Source organism: Salmo trutta, chromosome 12 (genome assembly GCF_901001165.1).
Source record: "Salmo trutta chromosome 12, fSalTru1.1, whole genome shotgun sequence".
Classification (NCBI taxonomy): domain Eukaryota; kingdom Metazoa; phylum Chordata; class Actinopteri; order Salmoniformes; family Salmonidae; genus Salmo; species Salmo trutta.
The window spans coordinates 9,857,265-9,877,709 of NC_042968.1; the positions used below are offsets into that span (position 1 = coordinate 9,857,265).

Consider the following 20,445-nt stretch of genomic DNA (forward strand, 5'->3'; position numbering starts at 1 on the left):
TGCATTGATTAGGTTATACAAACAAATGGGCAATCTGCAGTTGATACATCAATTTTTGGGATTTAGAAATTAATGATATATGTACTCATATATAAATGCCCAATGAGCTTAGTTCTACTGCCGTACCCCATCAGAACCCAAAATATAAGCTTGTTTTACTCCAATAATTGTAAACAAATTAGGTGTAAACAAACACTATATAGCCTCGAAACATGGTTAAAACTGCAATGTTGATATCATTGATGGTCAGTCCTTGCATACATAGCTCTGTCTATGAATTTCAGAGTGGTTACATTTCTCCAGCCCCATATCCTTCAGGTTTTTACCAAAATGGGCCAGGGCCAAGCTTTGTTATTGTTTCAAATGCTGATTGCCCCTTTAAACCTACACATACACTACCATTCAGAAGTTTGGGGTCACTTAGAAATGTCCTTGTTTTTGAAAGAAAAGCACATTTTTTGTCCATTAAAATAACATCAAATTGATCAGAAATACAGTGTAGACATTGTTAATGTTGTAAATGACTATTGTAGCTGGAAACGGCTGATTTGTAATGGAATATCTACATAGACATACAGAGGCCCATTATCAGCAACCATCACTCCTGTGTTCCAATGGCACGTTGTGTTAGTTTATCATTTTAAAAGGCTAATTGCTCATTAGAAAACCCTTTTGCAATTATGTTAGCACAGCTGAAAACTGTTGTCCTGATTAAAGAAGCAATAAAACTGGCCTTCTTTAGACTAGTTGAGTATCTGGAGCATCAGCATTTGTGGGTTCGATTACAGGCTCAAAATGGCCAGAAACAAATAACTTTCTTCTGAAACTCGTCAGTCTATTCTTGTTCTGAGAAATGAAGGCTATTCCATGCGAGAAATTTCCAAGAAACTGAAGATGTGTACTACTTCCTTCCCAGAACAGCGCAAACAGGCTCTAACCAGAGTAGAAAGAGGAGTGGGAGGCCCCGGTGCACAAAAAAAGATTAAGATGGGTGAAAGAACACAGACACTGGACAGAGGAACTCTGAGAGTGAGCATGTGAAGAGACAATTGTGGTGTCTTCACTTCACAGTGCCAGTTGCTGCTGTTCTTGGTTGATTGAATGTGACCCTCTTGAAAAGCATGCAACCATCCACACACCACAGGCCTGTTGCTATGAAACCCACTATCTGGATAGGGAAAATATACAAGACTTAGTGTTAATATCAGATACAGGCTACAAGATAGAATTATAGCTGACATTTTTGTAATAGTTCATTCATTAGTTGTACTGGGTGCCAAATGTGAGATTATAGTATATATTCATGTTTGTGGAAATGTTCATAAGGATTGTGATGCCTTCGGGCAGTTCCTTATTGACAGGATGGTGTGTAAGATGAGGCTTCACCCAGAAACCCAGTTCTATAAGGCCCCCAAATTAGAAGGTCAACAAGGAATACATGTGTTTTTATCTCACCCCTCCAGCCAGGGTCCCTGTCACCGTGTAAGTGGACACTGCTATCAAACTCAGGATAAGTATGAAGACTGCTGCGAACAGTGAGTTGAACAAATCCTGAAGAAGAAAAGACAATGGAAGTTAGTCAGAAAGCTTGAATGCATGTCATTTTCACAGCAGTTAATCAATGTAAAAGACCTACAGTAAACAATGTACTGTAATTGAATAGGTTCCTTACAACGAGAGGCCAGAAGAACAGAGTCAGCTTCTTGTTCAACTTCAGTGTGTACAGCAGAAGCAGGGAGAATGTGATCACAAACTCCATGCATGTAGCTGCAATGTATTTGGGCCTGGATGCTACAGCAAAACACACAAATGCTACAAACATAGTCCCCTGAAACAGAGAGCATTGGCAATTAGGAAATTATAGGAAATGCTAATTGATTGTTTCCATTCAAAGATATTTAAGAATAGTCTAATCCTACAAATTGAAATGGTTGTTTCACACCAAAAGCTGTGGACATGGTGGTCGTTTTCATTGATTAAAATGTAATGTCCACTAGAGGGCATGCAGTATCTTGTTTAACGTCACCATCAACTACAAGGTTTAACATTTGTACAGTTCACAGGAACTACAGCTCTGACATTCACTTCTACTTCTGCTTTCTCATAGACAACATATTTAGGAAATAATGTAAATCAATATAATCTCTCTGTAAGAGTAAGCAATTGTAATATCCTGTAACAATACTGTGCAATACATTCTTGCTGTTTTTTTTAATCAAGTTTACGCCAGATATATGGCTTTATCTGTGGTGATAAGTCTTTCCAAAACCCAGTGGTTTATCAAAGTATGAAAAATGTCTCACCATTTCTGCTAATTTAAGAACACCCCTCAAGGATCTGAGAAAAGCAGTATCAACCTCCATGGTTAATGAAGGGATGTTACTGGTTGTTTTGGAACAGTCACCTGTCCTGTTCAGTTTCAAAAGAACCAGCTCAGAGTCTGTGTTTCCTGAACAAGCAATTTCCTTTCAGTTGCAGGAAATGACAGTCCGTTGCAGTGTTTTAACACCCATCACTGCTAAACACACTAGGCCTTATCATACTGCTTGCATGCCACTAAACAAACTAACCGTGATCTAAAAATGTCAATCAATCTCTATAGAATATTACAATCAGAAAATATTTGATTGACTTTCTCATATAGGCCTACAGACATAGAGGGGTAAAAACGTTATGAGCAGCCCAATATATTTTAATGATCCTCCTCATTGCTGTACTGATAGTCTGGCATAAATAACGGTAGCAGTAGTTACCTATTCACGAATCCCTCACTGAAAGAGGATCAGTTTCTATCTTTTTTTTGCCCTCAATGGTGATAGCAGTTGGTGGAGGGAATGCAGGTCTCAGAACAAATAAAGCGCTTCAACCAATAGAAAAAAAAACTACATCTCCATATCATGAACCAGGAAGAGGTTATTTGACACACGGAACTGGAGTGCCAATTCACGGTCGAGCGCTGTGTGTTTACGATAAGTATGCGAGATTTCCTTTACATCTATTTGTATTAACAATTTGTGGAGATCTGCTACACGGCTATATTCTCACACTGCTGTGATGTCAGCGCGATTTGTGGCTATTCCCTGCAAAGTCTTTTGGTGATACGCGCGGTGAGCTCTGACCGACGAGAGGCCATAGCAACAATACACAGCACGTCTCAAGTAGGTGCCCTTGCGCAAGGTTGATTTATTCGCTGGTCTGAAACATTGTTTCGGGCACAGAGTGATACAATGAAACACCCTGTAGACTAATGTTACAATGTCATGTTACAAATGATGTGAGTTACAATGTTGCATCAGAACAACAGAATATATCAACAACATAGGCCTGCTCATACTGTTACAATTCGAATTGCCAATTTTCCAATATAATGTGACAGAAAATGTTTAGAAACAATACACTTATATTTTGAGCTCACTGTAGCTACCACCAATAAATTCTGTAAAGAATTTAAATTTGATGCAAATGTGAAATAAATGCTAATTAGACATGGCCATTCCTGTCAGACTCATCCATGAGCACTGCTATTATCTACCACTACTCTCAGTGAGGCTACTTGCTCATCAACTTTCTCTAACCAAACCAGGGCAGAAAGCTATCGCCCTGCTTACGTCACCCATATTAACATCCTTATCTGTTTGGCTTGACCATAGGTACTGACTTAAGTTGAAACCAAGAAGTCAGGATATCTCACAATGCAGTCTTACTCCTCCCAAGGAAAGCTAGTGCGGAATGGGGAGAAGAATAAGTTAGTGGTATGTACTGGTACACTGTCATTTTTAAATCCTTGAAACTAAGACATTTGAAGCCAATATACCTGAGGGTGAAGTCAACACGTGTCTTTTTCTTTTTCTTTAGATCTGTATAGAGGGGAATATTGCTAGTGGGAAGACAACATGCCTAGAGTATTTCAGCAAAACCAGTAACATTGAGGTAAAAAAAAAAAATGCAACATGCCTGTTCAACATTTTGCATTCCTTCATTTCCCTTTCATCCTTGTGCTGCACTGTGTGTTAAACCAAAGGTAAAATTAAATCACAATTTTACTTTTGAATTCTCAGGTGCTGACTGAGCCAGTTTCCAAATGGAGGAATGTTCGAGGTCACAACCCCCTGGTACGTGACCATTCTATAGAAGATGGTTCATTTTGATAATGACATATTGTATGCTGATGTTAGATCTACTCCCATCCTGCAGGGGTTAATGTACCAGGACCCTACTCGATGGGGCATCACTCTACAGACCTATATTCAGCTAACCATGCTGGACCAACACCTCTCAACAACAGTAGGTACTCTAAAACATTGCACAGAACAGGTTGCACTGATATCCTACTGTTTTACTACTGTTGCATGTGTTCTATCAATAGTATAGATTTCTCTTTCACCAAGTACAACGACTTGTATTTTACATTGCATAATTAACATGGTCTGTTTTGTGTTTGTTGATTCCAGTCAGCCCCAATTAGAATGATGGAAAGGTCCATCTACGGTGCCAAGTACATCTTTGTGGAAAATCTTTACAGAAGGTAATACACATGGTATATTTCACACCACTTTATAGCTGGTTTTCATTTGTGCCCAATCTAGTTCATTTGATGTACTTCACAATATTTTGCTCTCTGCAGTGGGAAGATGCCCGAGGTGGACTTTGCTGTTCTTAGTGAGTGGTTTGAGTGGATCACTCAGAACATTGCCATTCCTGTGGATCTTATCGGTAAGCTGTGCAGAAACACAAGCTTTCTACTTCATTCTGATGATGTTGAGTCCTTGGTAGAACCTTGTTCACTTAGTTCCTCCTCTGTTTCAGTTTACCTCCAGTCCTCTCCACAGATCTGCCATGAGAGGCTGAAAGAGAGGTGCAGGGAGGAGGAGAAGATCATTCCTTTGGTGAGGGAAGAATGACAAACTCTCAATGCTGTTCTTGGTCTCACTTCAGAGGAGTTTTAAGACTCGTCTCTTGCCCTACTCTCTCGTCTCACGATCTTTCTCACTTTTTTTTTAAAGGAATATTTAGAGGCCATCCATCAGCTGTATGAAGACTGGCTGATAAAGAAGACGTCCTTCAATATTCCTGCTCCAGTCCTTGTGAGTGATCAATCATTTTCAGGCATGCGTTTGGAGGACAGTGGTCAATTAATGAGGAACATTGCTTATATGTTCTAGTGTCTCCTGTGATAAGCACCAGAGTATTGGTCATCTATGTCAAGGATTCCTTGTTTTTCATTGTTGGGAAATGGTCAATTGTTCAATAGAAAGGCAGGCATGCAGGTAAGTGATTGTTAAACACAGCTCTGTTTTTGTATCACATTACTATAATCTGTAAAGGCAGTTTCACAACATGTAATGATATATACACAGAGTATACAAAACCAGATGAAAGTTATGATCTCTTATTGATGTCACCTGTTAAATCTACTTCAATCAGTGTAGATGAAGGGGAGGAGACAGGTTAAAGAAGGATTTTTAAGCCTTGAGAATTGAGAGATGGATTGTGTATGTGTGCCATTGAGGGTGAATGGGCAGGACAAAATATTTAAGTGCCTTTGAATGGGGTATGGTAGTAGGTGCAAGGTGCACCTGTTTGTGTCTAGAACTGCAACGCTGCTGGGTTTTTCACGCTCAACAGTTTCCCGTGTGTATCAAGAATGGTCCACCACCCAAAGGACATCCAGCCAACTTGACATTGTGGGAAGCATTGGAGTCAACATGGGCCAGCATCCATGTGGAATGCCTTCGACACTTTGAAGACTCCATGCTCCGACGAATTGAGTCTGTTCTGAGGGCAAAGGGGGAGGGGTGCAACTCAATATTAGGAAAGTGTTCATAATGTTTGGTATATTCAGTGTATTTGTATTTCTATATTTTCAGGTCATTTCGGCAGACGATGACCTGCAGAAGATGATCCACCAGTTTGAGGAGAACAGAGAGAAGATTTTATCAGGGAGAAATGTGTGACTGAAGTACAGTGCCTTTGAAAAGTATTCAGACCCCTAGACTTTTTCCACATTTTGTTAGGTTACAGCCTTATTCTAAAATTGATTAAAAAAAAATTCCCCTCATCAATCGACTCACAATACCCCATAATGACAAAGCAAAAACAGGTTTTTAGAAATGTTTGCTAATTCAACTTTGTTGAAGCACCGTTGGCTGCGATTACAGCCTTGAGTTTTCTTGGGTATGATGCTACAAGCTTGGCACACCTGTATTTGGGGAGTTCCTCCCATTCTTCTCTGCAGATCCTCTCAAGCTCTGTCATATTGGATGGGGAGTGTTGCTGCACAGCTATTTTCAGGTCTCCAGAGATGTTTGATCGGGTTCAAATCCGGGCTCTGGCTGGGCAACTAAAGGACATTCAAAGACTTGTCCCTGAAGCCACTCCTGCATTGTCTTGGCTGTATGCTTAGGGCCGTTGTCCTGTTGGAAGGCGAACCTTCACTCCGGTCTGAGGTCCTGAGCGCTCTGAAGCAGGTTTTCATGAAGGATCTCTCTGTACATTGCTTCGTTCATCTTTCCCTCGATCCTGACTAGTCTCCCAATCCCTGCCTCTAAAAAACATCCCCACAGCATAATGCTGCCACCACCATGCTTCACCGTAGGAATAGTGCCAGGTTTCCTCCAGACGTGACGTTTGGCATTCAGGCCAAAGAGTTCAACCTTGGTTTCATCAGACCAGAAACTCTTGTTTATCATGGTCTGAGAGTCTTTAGGTGCTTTTTGGCAAACTCCAAGTGGGCTGTCATGTGCTTTTTACTGAGGAGTGGCTTCCGTCTTGTCACTCTACCATAAAGGACTGATTGGTGGAGTGCTGCAGAGATGGCAGAACCTTCCAGAAGGACAACCATCTCCACAGAAGGACTCTAGAGCTCTGTCAGAGCAACGACCGGGTTCTTGGTCACCTCTCAGACCAAGACCCTTCTCCCCCGATTGCTCAGTTTGGCCGGGCGGCCAGCTCTAGGAAGAGTCTTTGTGGTTCCAAACTTCTTCCATTTAAGAATGATGTAGGCCACTGTGTTGTTGGGGACCTTCAATGCTGCAGAAATGTTTTGGTACCCTTCCCCAGTTCTGTGCCTCGACACAATCCTGTCTCGGAGCTCTACGGACAATTCCTTCGACCTCATGGCTTGGTTTTTGCTCAGATATGCACTGTCAACTGTGGGACCTTACAGTGCCTTGCAAAAGTATTCATCCCCCTTGGCATTCTTTGAATTTTGTTGCATTACAACATGTAATTTAAATTCATTTTTATTTGGATTTCATGTAATTGAATTACATAAAATAGTCCAAATTGGTGAAGTGAAATGAAAAAAAAATAACTTGCTTCAAAACATTATTCACCCTTTTTGCTATGAAGTCCCTAAGAAGTCACATAATTAGTTAAAGTCCACCTGTGTACAATCTAAGTGTCACATGGTCTCAGTATATATACACCTGTTTTGAAAGAGTCCCAGAGTCTGCAACACCACTAAGCAAGTGGCACCATGAGAATAAGAGCACCTCCTCCCAGCTGCCCACTGCACTGAGGATAGGAAACACTGTCACCACCGATAAATCTATGATAATCGATCATTTCAATAAGCATTTTTCTGCAGCTGGCCATGCTTTCCACCTGGCTACCTCTACCCCGGCCAACACCTCAGCACCCCATGCAGCATCTTGCCCAAACCCCCCCACACTTCTCCTTCACCCAAATCCAAGCAGCTGATGTTCTAAAAGAGCTGCAAAAGCTGAATCCCTACAAATCAGCTGGGCTAGACAATCTGGACTCTCTCTTTCTAAAATTATCCGCCGAAATTGTTGCAACCCCTATTACTAGCCTATTCAACCTCTCTTTCGTATCGTCTGAGATCTCCAAAGATTGGAACGCTGCCGTGGTCAATCCCCCTGTTCAAAGGGGGAGACCCCTTAGACCCAAACTGTTATAGACCTATATCCATCCTGCCCTGCCTTTTTAAAATCTTCGAAAGCCAAGTTGACAAACAGATCACCGACCATTTTGAATTCCATCGTACTTTCTCCTCTATGCAATCTGGTTTCCGAGCTGGTCATGGGTGCACCTCAGCCATGCTCAAGGTCCTAAACGATATCATAATCGCCATCGATAAAAGACAGTACTGTGCAGCCGTCTTCATCGACCTGGCCAAGGCTTTCGACTCTGTCAATCATTGTATTCTTATCGCAGACTCAATAGCCTTGGCTTCTCAAATGACTGCCTCGCCTGGTTCACCAACTACTTCTCAGACAGAGTTCAGTGTGTCAAATTGGAGGGCCTATTGTCCGGACCTCTTGCAGCTCTATCGGGGTGCCACAGGGCTCAGTTCTCTGGATGACTCTTTTCTCTGTATATATCAATGATGTTGCTCTTGCTGCTGGTGATTCTCTGATCCACCTCTACGCAGACGACACCATTCTGTATACATCTGGACCTTTGGACACTGTGCTAACAAACCTCCAAACGAGCTTCAACGCCATACAACACTCCTTCTGTGGCCTCCAACTGCTTTTAAATGCTAGTAAAACTAAGTGCATGCTCTTCAACCGATTGCTGCCCGCACCCTCCCACCCGACTAGCATCACTACTCTGGACGGTTCTGACCTAGAATATGTGGACAACTACAAATACCTAGGTGTCTGGTTAGACTGTAAACTCTCCTTTCAGACTCACTTTAAGCATCTCCAATCCAAAAGTAAATCTAGATCGGCTTCCTATTTCGCAACAAAGCCTCTTTCACTCATGCCGCCAAACATACCCTCGTAAAACTGACTATCCTGCCGATCCTTGACTTCGGCGATGTCATTTACAAGATAGACTACATCGAGTTTTCTGAGTAGAGTGTTGGAGGCTATCACAGTGCCATCCGTTTTGTTACCAAAGCCCCATATACTACCCACCACTGCGACCTCTATGCTCTCGTTGGCTGGCCCTCACTACATATCCGTCGCCAAACCCACTGGCTCCAGGTCATCTATAAGTCTTTGCTAGGTAAAGGGGGCCTTCTCAGCTCACTGGTCACCATAGCAACACCCACCCATAGCATGCGCTCCAGCAGATATATTGCACTGGTCATATTGAATAGTTATGCACATTCAAGTTTTCCGTTTTTTTTGTGTTTTGTTGCTTGTTTGTTGCTTCAAAGTGGTAGGCCTGTTGTGTAAATGAAATGATACCCCCCCAAATCTATTTTAATTCCAGGTTGTAAGGCAACAAAATAGGAAAAATGCCAAGGGGGGTGAATACTTTCGCACGCCACTGTATATAGACAGGTGTGGGCCTTTCCAAATCATGTCCAATCAATTGAAATTACCACAGTTGGACTCCAATCAAGTTGTAGAAACATCTCAAGTATGATCAATGGAAACGGGATGCACTTGAGCTCAATTTCGAGTCTCATAGCAAAGTGTTTGAATACTTATGTAAATAAGGTATTTCTGTTTTTTATAAATTTGCAAACATTTCTTAAACAGTTATTTCGCTTTGTCATTATGGGGTATTGTGTGAATTCCTGAGGATTGTAATTGATTTAATACATTTTTAGAAAAAAGCTGTAACGTAACAAAATGTGGAAAAAGTCCATGGGTCTGAATACTTTTCCGAAGGCACTGTATATATGCTGCATCAACAATGGCAGTAAATATTTTTTTATTTTTTTCACCTTTATTTAACCAGGTAGGCAAGTTGAGAACAAGTTCTCATTTACAATTGCGACCTGGCCAAGATAAAGCAAAGCAGTTCCACAACATACAACAACACAGAGTTACACATGGAGTAAAACAAATATACAGTCAATAATACAGTAGAAAAATAAGTCTATGTACAATGTGAGCAAATGAGGTGAGCTAAGGGAGGTAAAGACAAAAAAAAGTCCATGGTGGCAAAGTAAATACAATATAGCAAGTAAAACACTGGAATGGTAGATTTGTAGTAGAAGAAAGTGCAAAGTAGAAATGGAGATAATGGGGTGCAAAGGAGCAAAATAAAATAAATAAATACAGTAGGGGAAGAGGTAGTTGTTTGGGCTAAATTATAGATGGGCTATGTACAGTGATCTGTGAGCTGCTCTGACAGCTGGTGCTTAAAGCTAGTGAGGGAGATAAGTGTTTCCAGTTTCAGAGATTTTTGTAGTTCGTTCCAGTCATTGGCAGCAGAGAACTGGAAAGAGAGACGGCCAAAGGAGGAATTGGCTTTGGGGGTGACTTGAGAGATACCTGCTGGAGCGCCTGCTACAGGTGGGTGCTGCTATGGTGACCAGTGAGCGGAGATAAGGGGGGACTTTACCTAGCAGGGTCTTGTAGATGACCTGGAGCCAGTGGGTTTGGCGACGATTATGAAGCGAAGGCCAGCCAACGAGAGCGTACAGGTCGCAGTGGTGGGTAGTATATGGGGCTTTGGTGACAAAACGGATGGCACTGTGATAGACTGCATCCAGTTTGTTGAGTAGGGTATTGGAGGCTATTTTGTAAATGACATCGCCAAAGTCGAGGATCGGTAGGATGGTCAGTTTTACGAGGGTATGTTTGGCAGCATGAGTGAAGGATGCTTTGTTGCGAAATAGGATGGCCAGCCGTAGAAAAATGCTTATTGAAATTCTCAATTATAGTGGGTTTATCGGTGGTGACAGAGTTTCCTATCCTCAGTGCAGTGGGCAGTTGGGAGGAGGTGTTCTTATTCTCCATGGACTTTACAATGTCCCAGAACTTTTTTGAATTTGTGTTGCAGGAAGCAAATTTCTGCTTGAAAAAGCTAGCCTTAGCTTTTCTAACTGCCTGTGTATATTGGTTTCTAACTTCCCTGAAAAGTTGAATATCACGGGGGCTGTTTGATGCTAATGCAGAACGCCATAGGATGTTTTTGTGTTGGTTAAGGGCAGTCAGGTCTGGGGAGAACCAAGGGCTATATCTGTTCCTGGTTCTAAATTTCTTGAATGGGGCATGCTTATTTAAGATGTTGAGGAAGGCATTTAAAAAAAATAACCAGGCATCCTCTACTGACGGGATGAGGTCAATATCCTTCCAGTTTACCAGGGCCAGGTCGATTAGAAAGGCTTGCTCGCTGAAATGTTTCAGGGAGCGTTTGACAGTGATAAGTGGAGGTCGTTTGACCGTAGACCCATTACGGATGCAGGCAATGAGGCAGTGATCGCTGAGATCTTGGTTGAAAACAGCAGAGGTATATTTAGAGGGCAAATTGGTTAGGATGATATCTATGAGGGTGCCAGTGTTTACGGCTTTGGGGTGGTACCTGGTGGGTTCATTAATAATTTGTGTGAGATTGAGGGCGTCAAGCTTGGATTGTAGGATGGCTGGGGTGTTAAGCATGTCCCAGTTTAGGTCACCTAGTAGCACGAGCTCTGAAGATAGATGGGGGGGCAATCAGTTCACATATGGTGTCCAGAGCACAGCTGGGGGCCGAGGGTGGTCTATAGCAGGCGGCAACGGTGAGAGACTTGTTTTTAGAGAGATGGATTTTTAAAAGTAGAAGTTCAAATTGTTTGGGTACAGACCTGGATAGTAGGACAGAACTCTGCAGGCTATCTCTGCAGTAGATTACAACACCGCCCCCTTTGGCCGTTCTATCTTGTCTGAAAACGTTGTAGTTAGGTTTGAAGATTTCAGAGTTTTTGGTGGACTTCCTAAGCCAGGATTCAGACACGGCTAGGACATCCGGGTTGGCAGAGTGTGCTAAAGCAGTGAATAAAACAAACTTAGGGAGGAGGCTTCTAATGTTAACATGCATGAAACCAAGGCTATTACGGTTACAGAAGTCATCAAAAGAGAGCGCCTGGGGAGTAGGAGTGGAGCTAGGCACTGCAGGGCCTGGATTCACCTCTACATCACCAGAGAAGTATAAGGATAAGGGTACGGCTAAAAGCTAAATATGTTGTCTGTAAGCAGGTAATTATAGTCCAAGAGAGAACACCAGAATGAGCTTGTGGAGTTTCTGTTATCTTGTCCACTGTTACACACTGTCTTCGAACAAATCTCTGACCGGTACATTTTCAGACCGCAAGTATGCCATACTGTATATTTACTGCTACAAGTCGCTTTCCAACATATGTTACATATGCACTTGCTCGTTTTTGTTTGTTTCACTGACCATGACGGATTATCTCTATACGGGAACATGATGCATTGTTGGTTTCTTAATGTTGGTCACGTGGTGTCAGCCCTAAAATAATACCTCCATTTTACAACTGCTGGGTCATAGCGGTATCACCTCTGTAATGCAAAGCATATATTTTAGAGGGCTGCTGACTAACATAGCTATGTGTTTTGTTCTTATTTTATTTACTGCTAATATATAGAGGAACATGTTGTCAGGATGGAATTGCACTTAGTTGTGAACAGGACCAACAGTTATTGTGCTAAATCTTGTACTCTTTCGCTGAGATTGTTTTAATAAACGCTTAAAAGTGATTTTGTATAATAACATATGTTAATGTATGCTATATTGCCGATTTAAAGTTAGTGTAACAGTCTATTTGGTATGATCCATTTGAACTTCTGAAGACCACGAAAGTTTTCACAATTTTTATTTTTGTTAAAAAAAAGTCATAACATTCTGAATACAATTGGATGTACATTTTCATAAACATTACAAAGCATTCAGTAGTCCCAATGACAAATGAGCAAGGAAAGTAAGTGCAGGATTGGCATAGAATTAATTTCAGTAAGGCACTGTCACTGTAAAAGGACACAAGTGGAAATATTATCTCCACCTCATAAATTAGGTCAAGCATAATTAACATTGTATTAAAAGTCTATCTCCTGAGAAAGAGTACAAAGCAAAGACCAGAAAATACTGAAGAGGAATTAAATTCAAGGAAGTCATTATTTCTGTCACCTTCATACATTGAATCCACAGGAGGTTGGTTGCAACTTAATTGGGGAGGACGGGCTCGTGGTAATGGCTGGAGCAGAAAGAGTGGAATGGTATCAAATACATCAAACATGGTTTGATGCCATTCCATTTGCTCCGTTACAGCCATTATTATGAGCCATTCTCCCATCAGCAGCGTCCACTGATTGAATCGCCCCAGACCAAAACAACTTAGTGGCAAGTAATGTTTTAGACCTGAACAGGCATGTCAATCAATTTCTCTCTGTGTGTTCTGATGGTCCAGGAGCACCAGCATTCAATCATGACCTTACTTCCTCTAAGGCTCGTCCACCATGACATATGTCTGAAGCAGCTCGTCCTCTGAGGGCTGAGGGATGGGGCCCTCCATGTCCTGGTGCTGAGGGCCTGCGGAGGGCTGGTGGTCAGCAGCAGTAGGGTCCAGCACTGGGGGGTCCAGGTGGTTGGTTGGGACATAAATGGAGTGAGGTGGCTCTTTGATGGTGTCCCTACCAGGAATGTGTTTGTGGGGACTGTCTGCTAGTTCACAGCTGCTACAGCCTGGGATGTTACAGACCGGCACCAGAGAGGGATGGCACATTAGAGGCTGGCTCTGGTACCCTGCAGAATCCTGGTGAGGGGACCCATCATGGCAACTGGCATGCGGCAGTGCTGTCTCTTCTACAGGGTATTTCAGGTTCTCTTCCACCTTATGCTCATGGACATGCAGTTGGCCAATCCTCTCAGCCAGCTTGCTCAGCTCGTCTGCATCATCTGCCTCCTGACCCTCTCTGGTCACTTCTACCTGTGGAGGAGTTGGTCCATGGATCGTGGCAGTAGTCTTGTAGGCCTTATCTTCTGGAGGCTGGAGTTTTGGGACTGCTTCTGTGAGATGGGGTTTTGGTGCTGCTGTGGTGTGAAAGGAGATGAACTGGAGACCACTTACATCACTGCCAGCTAAATTGGCTGGACTGCTACCTTCCTCAAGTGTGTTCTCTTTGATAAGTCGCCTCCGCACTACAGGAGGTCCACCCAGTGGCTTACTGAATATTGGCTTCTGCCTTATGGCAAGGTCTGGGTAATTCTGCTGCATCTCCAGGATAGACCTGTCATCGTTCAAGAATGCCCTGGGTGGTCTGATTCCTGGAGAGTGTGTCGTCTCAAAGGACTGAACCTCCAGGTTGAGGGTAATCTGTCCATCATCCTGTTGCCTGCCTGGTGTGCTAGCAGTGACCCGGTTCTCCTCGGTTAAGTCTGCCTCATCAGTCCCCACCGGTCCTGGGTCTACCAGGGAACAACCATTAGATAGACCCTTATCTTCATTCGCCTCTTGTTTTTGCATTTGTAAGGGCTCTGTTTCAGAGTCCTTTGCTGTCTCCTCGGCAGCCCTCTGGGTGTTATGTAGTGGTGCAGCTCTCCTCTGTAGAATCTCCAGACACTCAGGCTGTGACTGCTGACCCATGAGCTCCAACAGGTACTCACACTCTGTTCGGGCCAGGAAAAGCTCAAAACCCATCTTCATGGATGTTTCAGGGTCTGCATTGTCTGTGAGTCGGTACTCTGTGTCAGTCTCCAGATGATACCCTATTGTTTCAAGGATACTTTTCGTGGCACTCCTTGTCAGGACCGGCTGGATGCAGTAGACAAAGGGGCCAGTGAAAGTCTGAGTGGGAGATGAGTCTTAATTATCACAACAACTTAATGAAACGTAAGAAAATTATCACTACAGTATAGAGAACATCTGTACTTTTAATCCTCTCCCGTTTCAAATCATGCTTCACTTTTTGACATTTCACAAGCCTGGCAAATCATTTAGCCTATACAGTTTACTTTCACTTCCTGATATGACAGCTTCACATTTGAATATGTGGCTTGTGATTAGAGATGGCGATTCAATGTAAAACCATAGTCATATATTATCCCTCTATTTCTTACTCTGATAATAATGTGTACATGTGCATTAGGCTATCCTAGCCTAAGTCTAGACAACTCCTCCGCACCCCATTTGCTTGGGTGCATTGCGCAAGATAAAAGCAGCCTAGGACTAATTGTCGAAATCGAACTATGAATACCATGCCAATTATATTTTTTACCTTGAGCATCTTGATTTCCTTCTTCCATGGGTAAAGAAACAGATTTACACAGAACATCTCCAACACCTCTGTGGCTTTGATGAGCGCACTGAAGAATGTCTGACAATCTTTAAAGCCGGATTTTACGCATTCGGATGCAGTAAGGTAAAAGTCAAAATTAGAAAATCTTTCTCCGGGGTCTGTCTCTAACAGCAAAAATCGTCTAGCTCCCACGGTAACTTGTTTCTCTTGGCATAGTTGCAGGCTACCCTTACTCCATATCTGATCATAGTAATTTAGGTAATTGTCGAAAGCCTCTTTACGCGCTACAGGCGTTTGGTCACCGACACCATCCTTCATGTTTTTGTTGTTGTTGAAAAATACTGTTAAGTTAGGCTACACGCTTCTTATCGGATTTAGAAATAACATAGGAACAAGGAAGTATGACAAGAGTGGAAGTGAAAGAGACGGCACACCATTGCTATTGATCTGACAGGTTAGTCAAGTAGGGAAAAAATGCGGAAGCATGGCTGTTTCGCTACAGCTAGGCTACGGTGACATTAGACTTGCTCATGTGTCAATGAAGTTTCTCCTTCAGTATCGGCTTTGTGTTGCATAGCACGACTGACATCTAGAGGACAAAATATAACAGTCGTTCTAGACTGAAGACATGCTTCTTCCAACAGATGGCGCTACAGGAAAGACCCAAAAAATATTTTGTTCTTGTCATGCCACAAACCTGAGATGACGCTGAAAAGGCTGGAGCTTAACCAATTTCCAGTGTATCGCTCTCCACCAGGTTGTTTTTTTGTGCTGCTACAGGTGATAGATGTTACAGTACATGTCCCACCAAAAACAATGAGATAGAGAATGATGATAAACCCTTGAATTATGAATGCATAGCTGCAGCAGCCCGATTTAGAGAATGTTTCAGTTGAATAGTGATCATGTTAAAACCATTTCTCAATGGCATGGTGATTGTTCAGGCATTTAGGTGATTGGACACCTTGGAGACATCGCTGTAAGACACATCTATGAGGTTCTATCACAGATGATGTCCGACTGAACTATGGTCACCTCTAACTCGCTACAGAGGCCAGAGCAGCCCCAGAGAGCTCTCTTCTGCTTTGTCAGTCACACCAGGAAGGAAAACACAGTTTAAATGATTCCCCTCCTAAGTCAATAAGATCTGGGCGAGCGCAGTATTCACAAAGCCTCATAATGGACGCTGTGGACTTATTATCTCGAGTGCAGTGGCACTAGATGAAATTAGCTTTCTGCTGGCACGCCCTAATAGGAGCCTTGCACTGGGCAACGGGGGTAATTAGGAGCAGAGCAACGGCACAGACCATCTGCTCAGTCTGATTTACGTTAGCTAGCTAGCCCACCACCCAAACACAACATTCAGAGCAGATCAGAGGGGAATGAATGGCTGTCAACGGACAGGATGTCACAACATATTCCCATGCATTATACATAGCAGGATTCGATTGGTTAAACGTTTAGGGAAACATTTAGCCAATGTCGATAATTGCACTACACTGTTTCTGCACTTTTTTGGATGCTATACAAACACTCCCCATCCCCAGCTCCGTCCTCTATTATGCCTATGTTTATTAATAGTAATGGTCCTCCTCGTATTTATGTTACAGCTACTACTCCTAGGTGTAGCCTACATGTAAAGCAGAAAGGCGACGTCAATGCCCGTAGTCGCAAAACCAGAACGAACAGTCACACCGACTCAAATCATAGAGGTCAAATGTATTTAATTTCCCCAATATAAGAAATTAATAAAAGCTCTAATACAAAACATGGATATACGTCGATGACTGTGATTATAGGAAACAAGAATCTTTGTCACACAGGACAGTTGTGTACAACAGTGGGACTTATAGGGGAACTATACATTGGAGGTGTACATGTACAGTATTACACATTATTTCACATTTATGTTGGACATGTACCTATTGTGCTACCAAAAGGAAGTAAACGACAAAGACAAAAACAGCATGTAAGACCAGAGTGAACCGCATTGCAGTTTTACCTCAACAGGTATTGGACTAGGTCTTCCAACACAGTTACAGTGCATTTCTACTGACTTGTAAAGGCAGGTAAAGTTGCATTTCTAGATGACTCTGAGTGTGTCACGGTGCACACAATCTAACACGTTGTACTATTCACTGCATTGCACTTTTAGATTTCAGTTGATGAAACACAAGACCATCATTATTATTGTATAGCATCGCTAGATTTGCAGCAGCTACATAATAATAAGCATAAATATGCTCGTTGTCAAATTAACACATCATTTTCAGCCCAAACATTGCTTTATTTATAGGGCGTGACATGAGAATTCTGACCACAAATAGAATATGTATTAACAAGTGATGAGAACAGCATTTGTTTTTTTTAAAAGCCATTTAACAAACTCTCTTCAAAGTCAAATCCATTTGATGATGATTGGCACAAGAATGTAACGCAAGAAAAATAACCCGTTGATCTTGAATCTTTAGACGTTTCTGTCTAGTGCGAAGCATCTGTGCTGTAGTACATCTACATTCTGGTGAATCTCACAACTATTTAATAGTAGTCTTTCCACAGTTATACACATTATTGATAAAGCTATTCTAAATAAATATTCATCTCTTTATAACTTTTATCCACAATGCCAGCAATGCAATCATGCGACTAATTCATTTATAAAGTATTCTTTAAGGGTTCATCAGTGAGGATATATATCACTTCACAAGAAGGGATTTGGTAAGATAAATGAGGGAGACAATGAGAAAGAGAGGGGGGCTGGAACACAGATACCAAGTTCTGGGGCCAAAATGCAAAGGTGACAGGGGGTCATTGACTCCACAAATACGGTTTTATACACAAAATATGGACATTATGTCACATTTTCTGCTGAGAGTACTTTTTTCTGGGGTTTCAATGATGAACATAGACTTATCTGAATAACTTAACAAAGTAACACAAGCCTTGAAAAATAACAAGCTATTTGGAAAATGAAAGCTCTTGATTTGTTAACCAGTGTTTTCAAGTTACTATGGCTACAATGTTAAGCAGTCTAACAGTCTTAGACTTAGTGCTTGGCAGGCACAGTCATTTTTATACCATTTATACATGGATAACAGACATGTAAAAACAGTTCAACTGAAGACAGTTTATCTGTACAATGAATACTCACAACCAAAAACAAAATACTGAATAATAATTTGGAACCATTAAAAAGATTCCAGCGTATTGAAAAATACAATGTGTCTAGACTGAATAATATTTTGTAAAAATGAATTGTTTATTTATCATAATATCAAAGATGACAGTACTAAAGTATAGTAAATCCCTCATCACAGTAAACTGCGTGCTAATATTATTGTCAAATACCATTGTATCTCTGCTACAAGGTATATTGTACTTTGATGTTAGCTGGCGAATGGGTCGAGCTCATAGTAATTTCGCTCGTGAACACCTTAAAAAGCTCTTCACAAAAAGAGAAGTAGTGAGAGAGAGAGAGAGAAGAGGAATGTGTGGCGGTGCACGTTTAGAGACTGAAACAGAACAGTTAGGATCTAAATAGGCCTCAGCCCCCAGAGGGGAAACCTAATTATAGAGAATAGACAGTATTTCCAGCTCATATGAACGTGTTTATATCCAGAAACCATATAAAACCATATACCACAAAAATAATTTATTTCAAATAATAGTGCAAAAAAATACCTACACTCTTAGAAAAAAGTGTTCTCAAAGGATTCATCGGCTGTATCCATAGGAGAACCCTATTTGGTTCTAGGTAGAACCCTTTCGGGTTCCATGTAGAACCTTCTGTGGAAAAGGTTCTACGGGAACAGCCGAAGAACCCTTTTAAGTTCTAGATAGAACCTTTTTTTAATAAGAGTGTATAACACTGGTGTATATTTATCAGTTGAAATTACTGGACATTTTACACACTGTCGGAGTCCTAAAGTCAACTAAATATAAATCAAATATTATTTGCATGTAGAAAATATTAATAAAACCATATGGATATGTGATGGAATGTGAAATTAGGCATTCTTTCTATAGTGTTTTTTTTTTATCAAGAGCGATTCCATTTCAACACAACAAGAACCAACAGTACATACAGAATATCTATGTGAAACCACTTCAGGTTACCGCTAGTGTTTTTTTGTGTGTGCTAAAAACAGACTTTGATAATGCTTCCTAAATGCGTGAATGCCTCCTAAACTGAGACCATTGTACAGTATGAAGTGAATTCCCTCTGGACAGAAAAACCATACTCCCAGCCCCAGGTAACTAGTAGTAGCCCTGTGCTTTCATGGCAGTGCCCCAGTAGTAAAGGGAGAGAGAGTGAGGAGTGGTGCAGGTAACATCTTGAGAGTCGGGGGACACACCTTATCCAAGAGGTAGGGGGAAGGAAAGGAAGGTGCAGACTGAGTTCAGGTTCAACCCAAAGCTTCCGCTTCAGTCCAGAAAGTCCATCTCTTTTGATACTGCCTGTCATGCACAAAGGGACACTGGAAGAAGCAGAAGAGAGATTCAGGCTGTCCTACTTAGACTGGGGGGGGGGCTGTCCGTCCACACGAAGAGCATTGGAGTGGACTAGCCCAGTCAGCTCTACAGGATTCTGTGTGCGACAGCCCGGGCTCTCTGGGGACTATGGCTGTCCTCCGAGGGGTGTTTGAGCAGGTCCATGGGCATCAGAGGGATGGGCTGGTTCTGCCTGCTCACCACCACCTCGTATGGGGGCGCCTCCTCCAGGGGGAACGCTGACTGGGAGATGGAGGATATTGGCTGCTGCCGGAGCTCGTGTAGTCCGATTGGGTAGTGGGAGGCGGCGGCGCTGCTGGCGGACACCCAAGAGGCTCCAGCTCCAGCGGACGGCTCCTCCATCTCCAGGCTGGTGTAGGTGGCCTGCTGGTGGCCCCGCTGACAGGGGTCCGTGAGGGAGTACGGAGGGGGGTCATCTGTGGGGACGTATATCTGTGTCGCACCTGGTCCCACACATTCATCATAGCTGAAATAAAGAAGAGTATATCAGGTAAAATAAGTTTTACATTTTAAAAGAGGTTTTAAAAGGCCTAAGGATATCTCCAACCTTCAAACAGTGGTAGGTCAAACAATTTAGCCTATGCCGATGGACCTGGATTCTATGTTTGTAGTTAGCAACATGAACACAAATGAAATGTTTAGCATAAGAAGAGAAAATGAATATGACATGACTGTTGTCCTGGCTGTCTGGTGACTAAACATAATAGACATTTGAACGGTGAAACTGGCCTGTTAGAAGTCTGTCTAGCACTTACAACCACGCTACTGGAGCTGCTGGGCTTTATAGAGGCCCTGTAACACAAAGAGAATAAGCGGAGAGAGAAAGAGAGGCGAAAATGGTGTCAGTCAGGCCGACTGGCTTGAGATACATTTGCCACGGACCATCGTCATATGTGTAAACCACCCGCTAAATCGCTCTCTACCACCCCGACCGCAGGGGATATCTGGGAATAGAGAAAATACAGCGGGATAATTGAATCAGTGGAAT

The 20,445-nt window shown here is 42.3% G+C and overlaps 4 protein-coding genes across 8 annotated transcripts in view; 1 reads left to right on the top strand and 3 right to left on the bottom strand.

Annotated features, from left to right (window-relative positions):
- Positions 1-903: 903 nt before the first annotated feature.
- On the bottom strand, positions 904-2,498 carry LOC115202907 (chemokine-like factor). The gene is made up of 4 exons (XM_029767072.1): positions 2,304-2,498; positions 1,673-1,828; positions 1,456-1,551; positions 904-1,168 (listed from the first exon to the last, which is right to left on the bottom strand). Exons 1-4 carry the CDS (start codon positions 2,361-2,363, stop codon positions 1,061-1,063), a joined length of 420 nt encoding a protein of 139 aa, XP_029622932.1. The 5' UTR covers positions 2,364-2,498; the 3' UTR covers positions 904-1,060.
- A 395-nt stretch (positions 2,499-2,893) lies between these two features.
- tk2 (thymidine kinase 2) lies at positions 2,894-6,034 on the top strand. Of its 2 annotated transcripts, XM_029767070.1 has the most exons (11): positions 2,913-2,973; positions 3,062-3,158; positions 3,651-3,752; positions 3,856-3,930; positions 4,059-4,112; positions 4,195-4,284; positions 4,452-4,525; positions 4,625-4,713; positions 4,807-4,886; positions 5,004-5,084; positions 5,868-6,034. In XM_029767070.1, the coding sequence occupies exons 3-11, from the start codon at positions 3,693-3,695 to the stop codon at positions 5,952-5,954; spliced, it is 690 nt and encodes a 229-aa protein (XP_029622930.1). In that variant the 5' UTR covers positions 2,913-2,973; positions 3,062-3,158; positions 3,651-3,692; the 3' UTR covers positions 5,955-6,034. The 2 variants fall into 2 exon arrangements, with proteins under 2 accessions (XP_029622931.1, XP_029622930.1); XM_029767071.1 differs by lacking the exon at positions 3,062-3,158 and having other exon boundaries at positions 2,894-2,973.
- Positions 6,035-12,509: 6,475 nt separating this feature from the next.
- On the bottom strand, positions 12,510-16,465 carry LOC115202908 (uncharacterized). Its single transcript, XM_029767073.1, has 2 exons — positions 14,925-16,465; positions 12,510-14,494 (listed from the first exon to the last, which is right to left on the bottom strand). The coding sequence occupies exons 1-2, from the start codon at positions 15,261-15,263 to the stop codon at positions 13,151-13,153; spliced, it is 1,683 nt and encodes a 560-aa protein (XP_029622933.1). The 5' UTR covers positions 15,264-16,465; the 3' UTR covers positions 12,510-13,150.
- A 184-nt stretch (positions 16,466-16,649) lies between these two features.
- The window catches only part of LOC115202909 (protein BEAN1), a 59,642-nt gene continuing 55,846 nt past the window's right edge, over positions 16,650-20,445 (bottom strand). For all 4 annotated transcript variants that reach the window (XM_029767077.1, XM_029767075.1, XM_029767074.1 and 1 more), the window contains one exon: positions 16,650-19,923. In XM_029767077.1, coding sequence (XP_029622937.1) covers positions 19,524-19,923 — 400 coding nt within the window. In that variant the 3' untranslated portion in view covers positions 16,650-19,523. The remainder of the gene's footprint in view (positions 19,924-20,445) is intronic.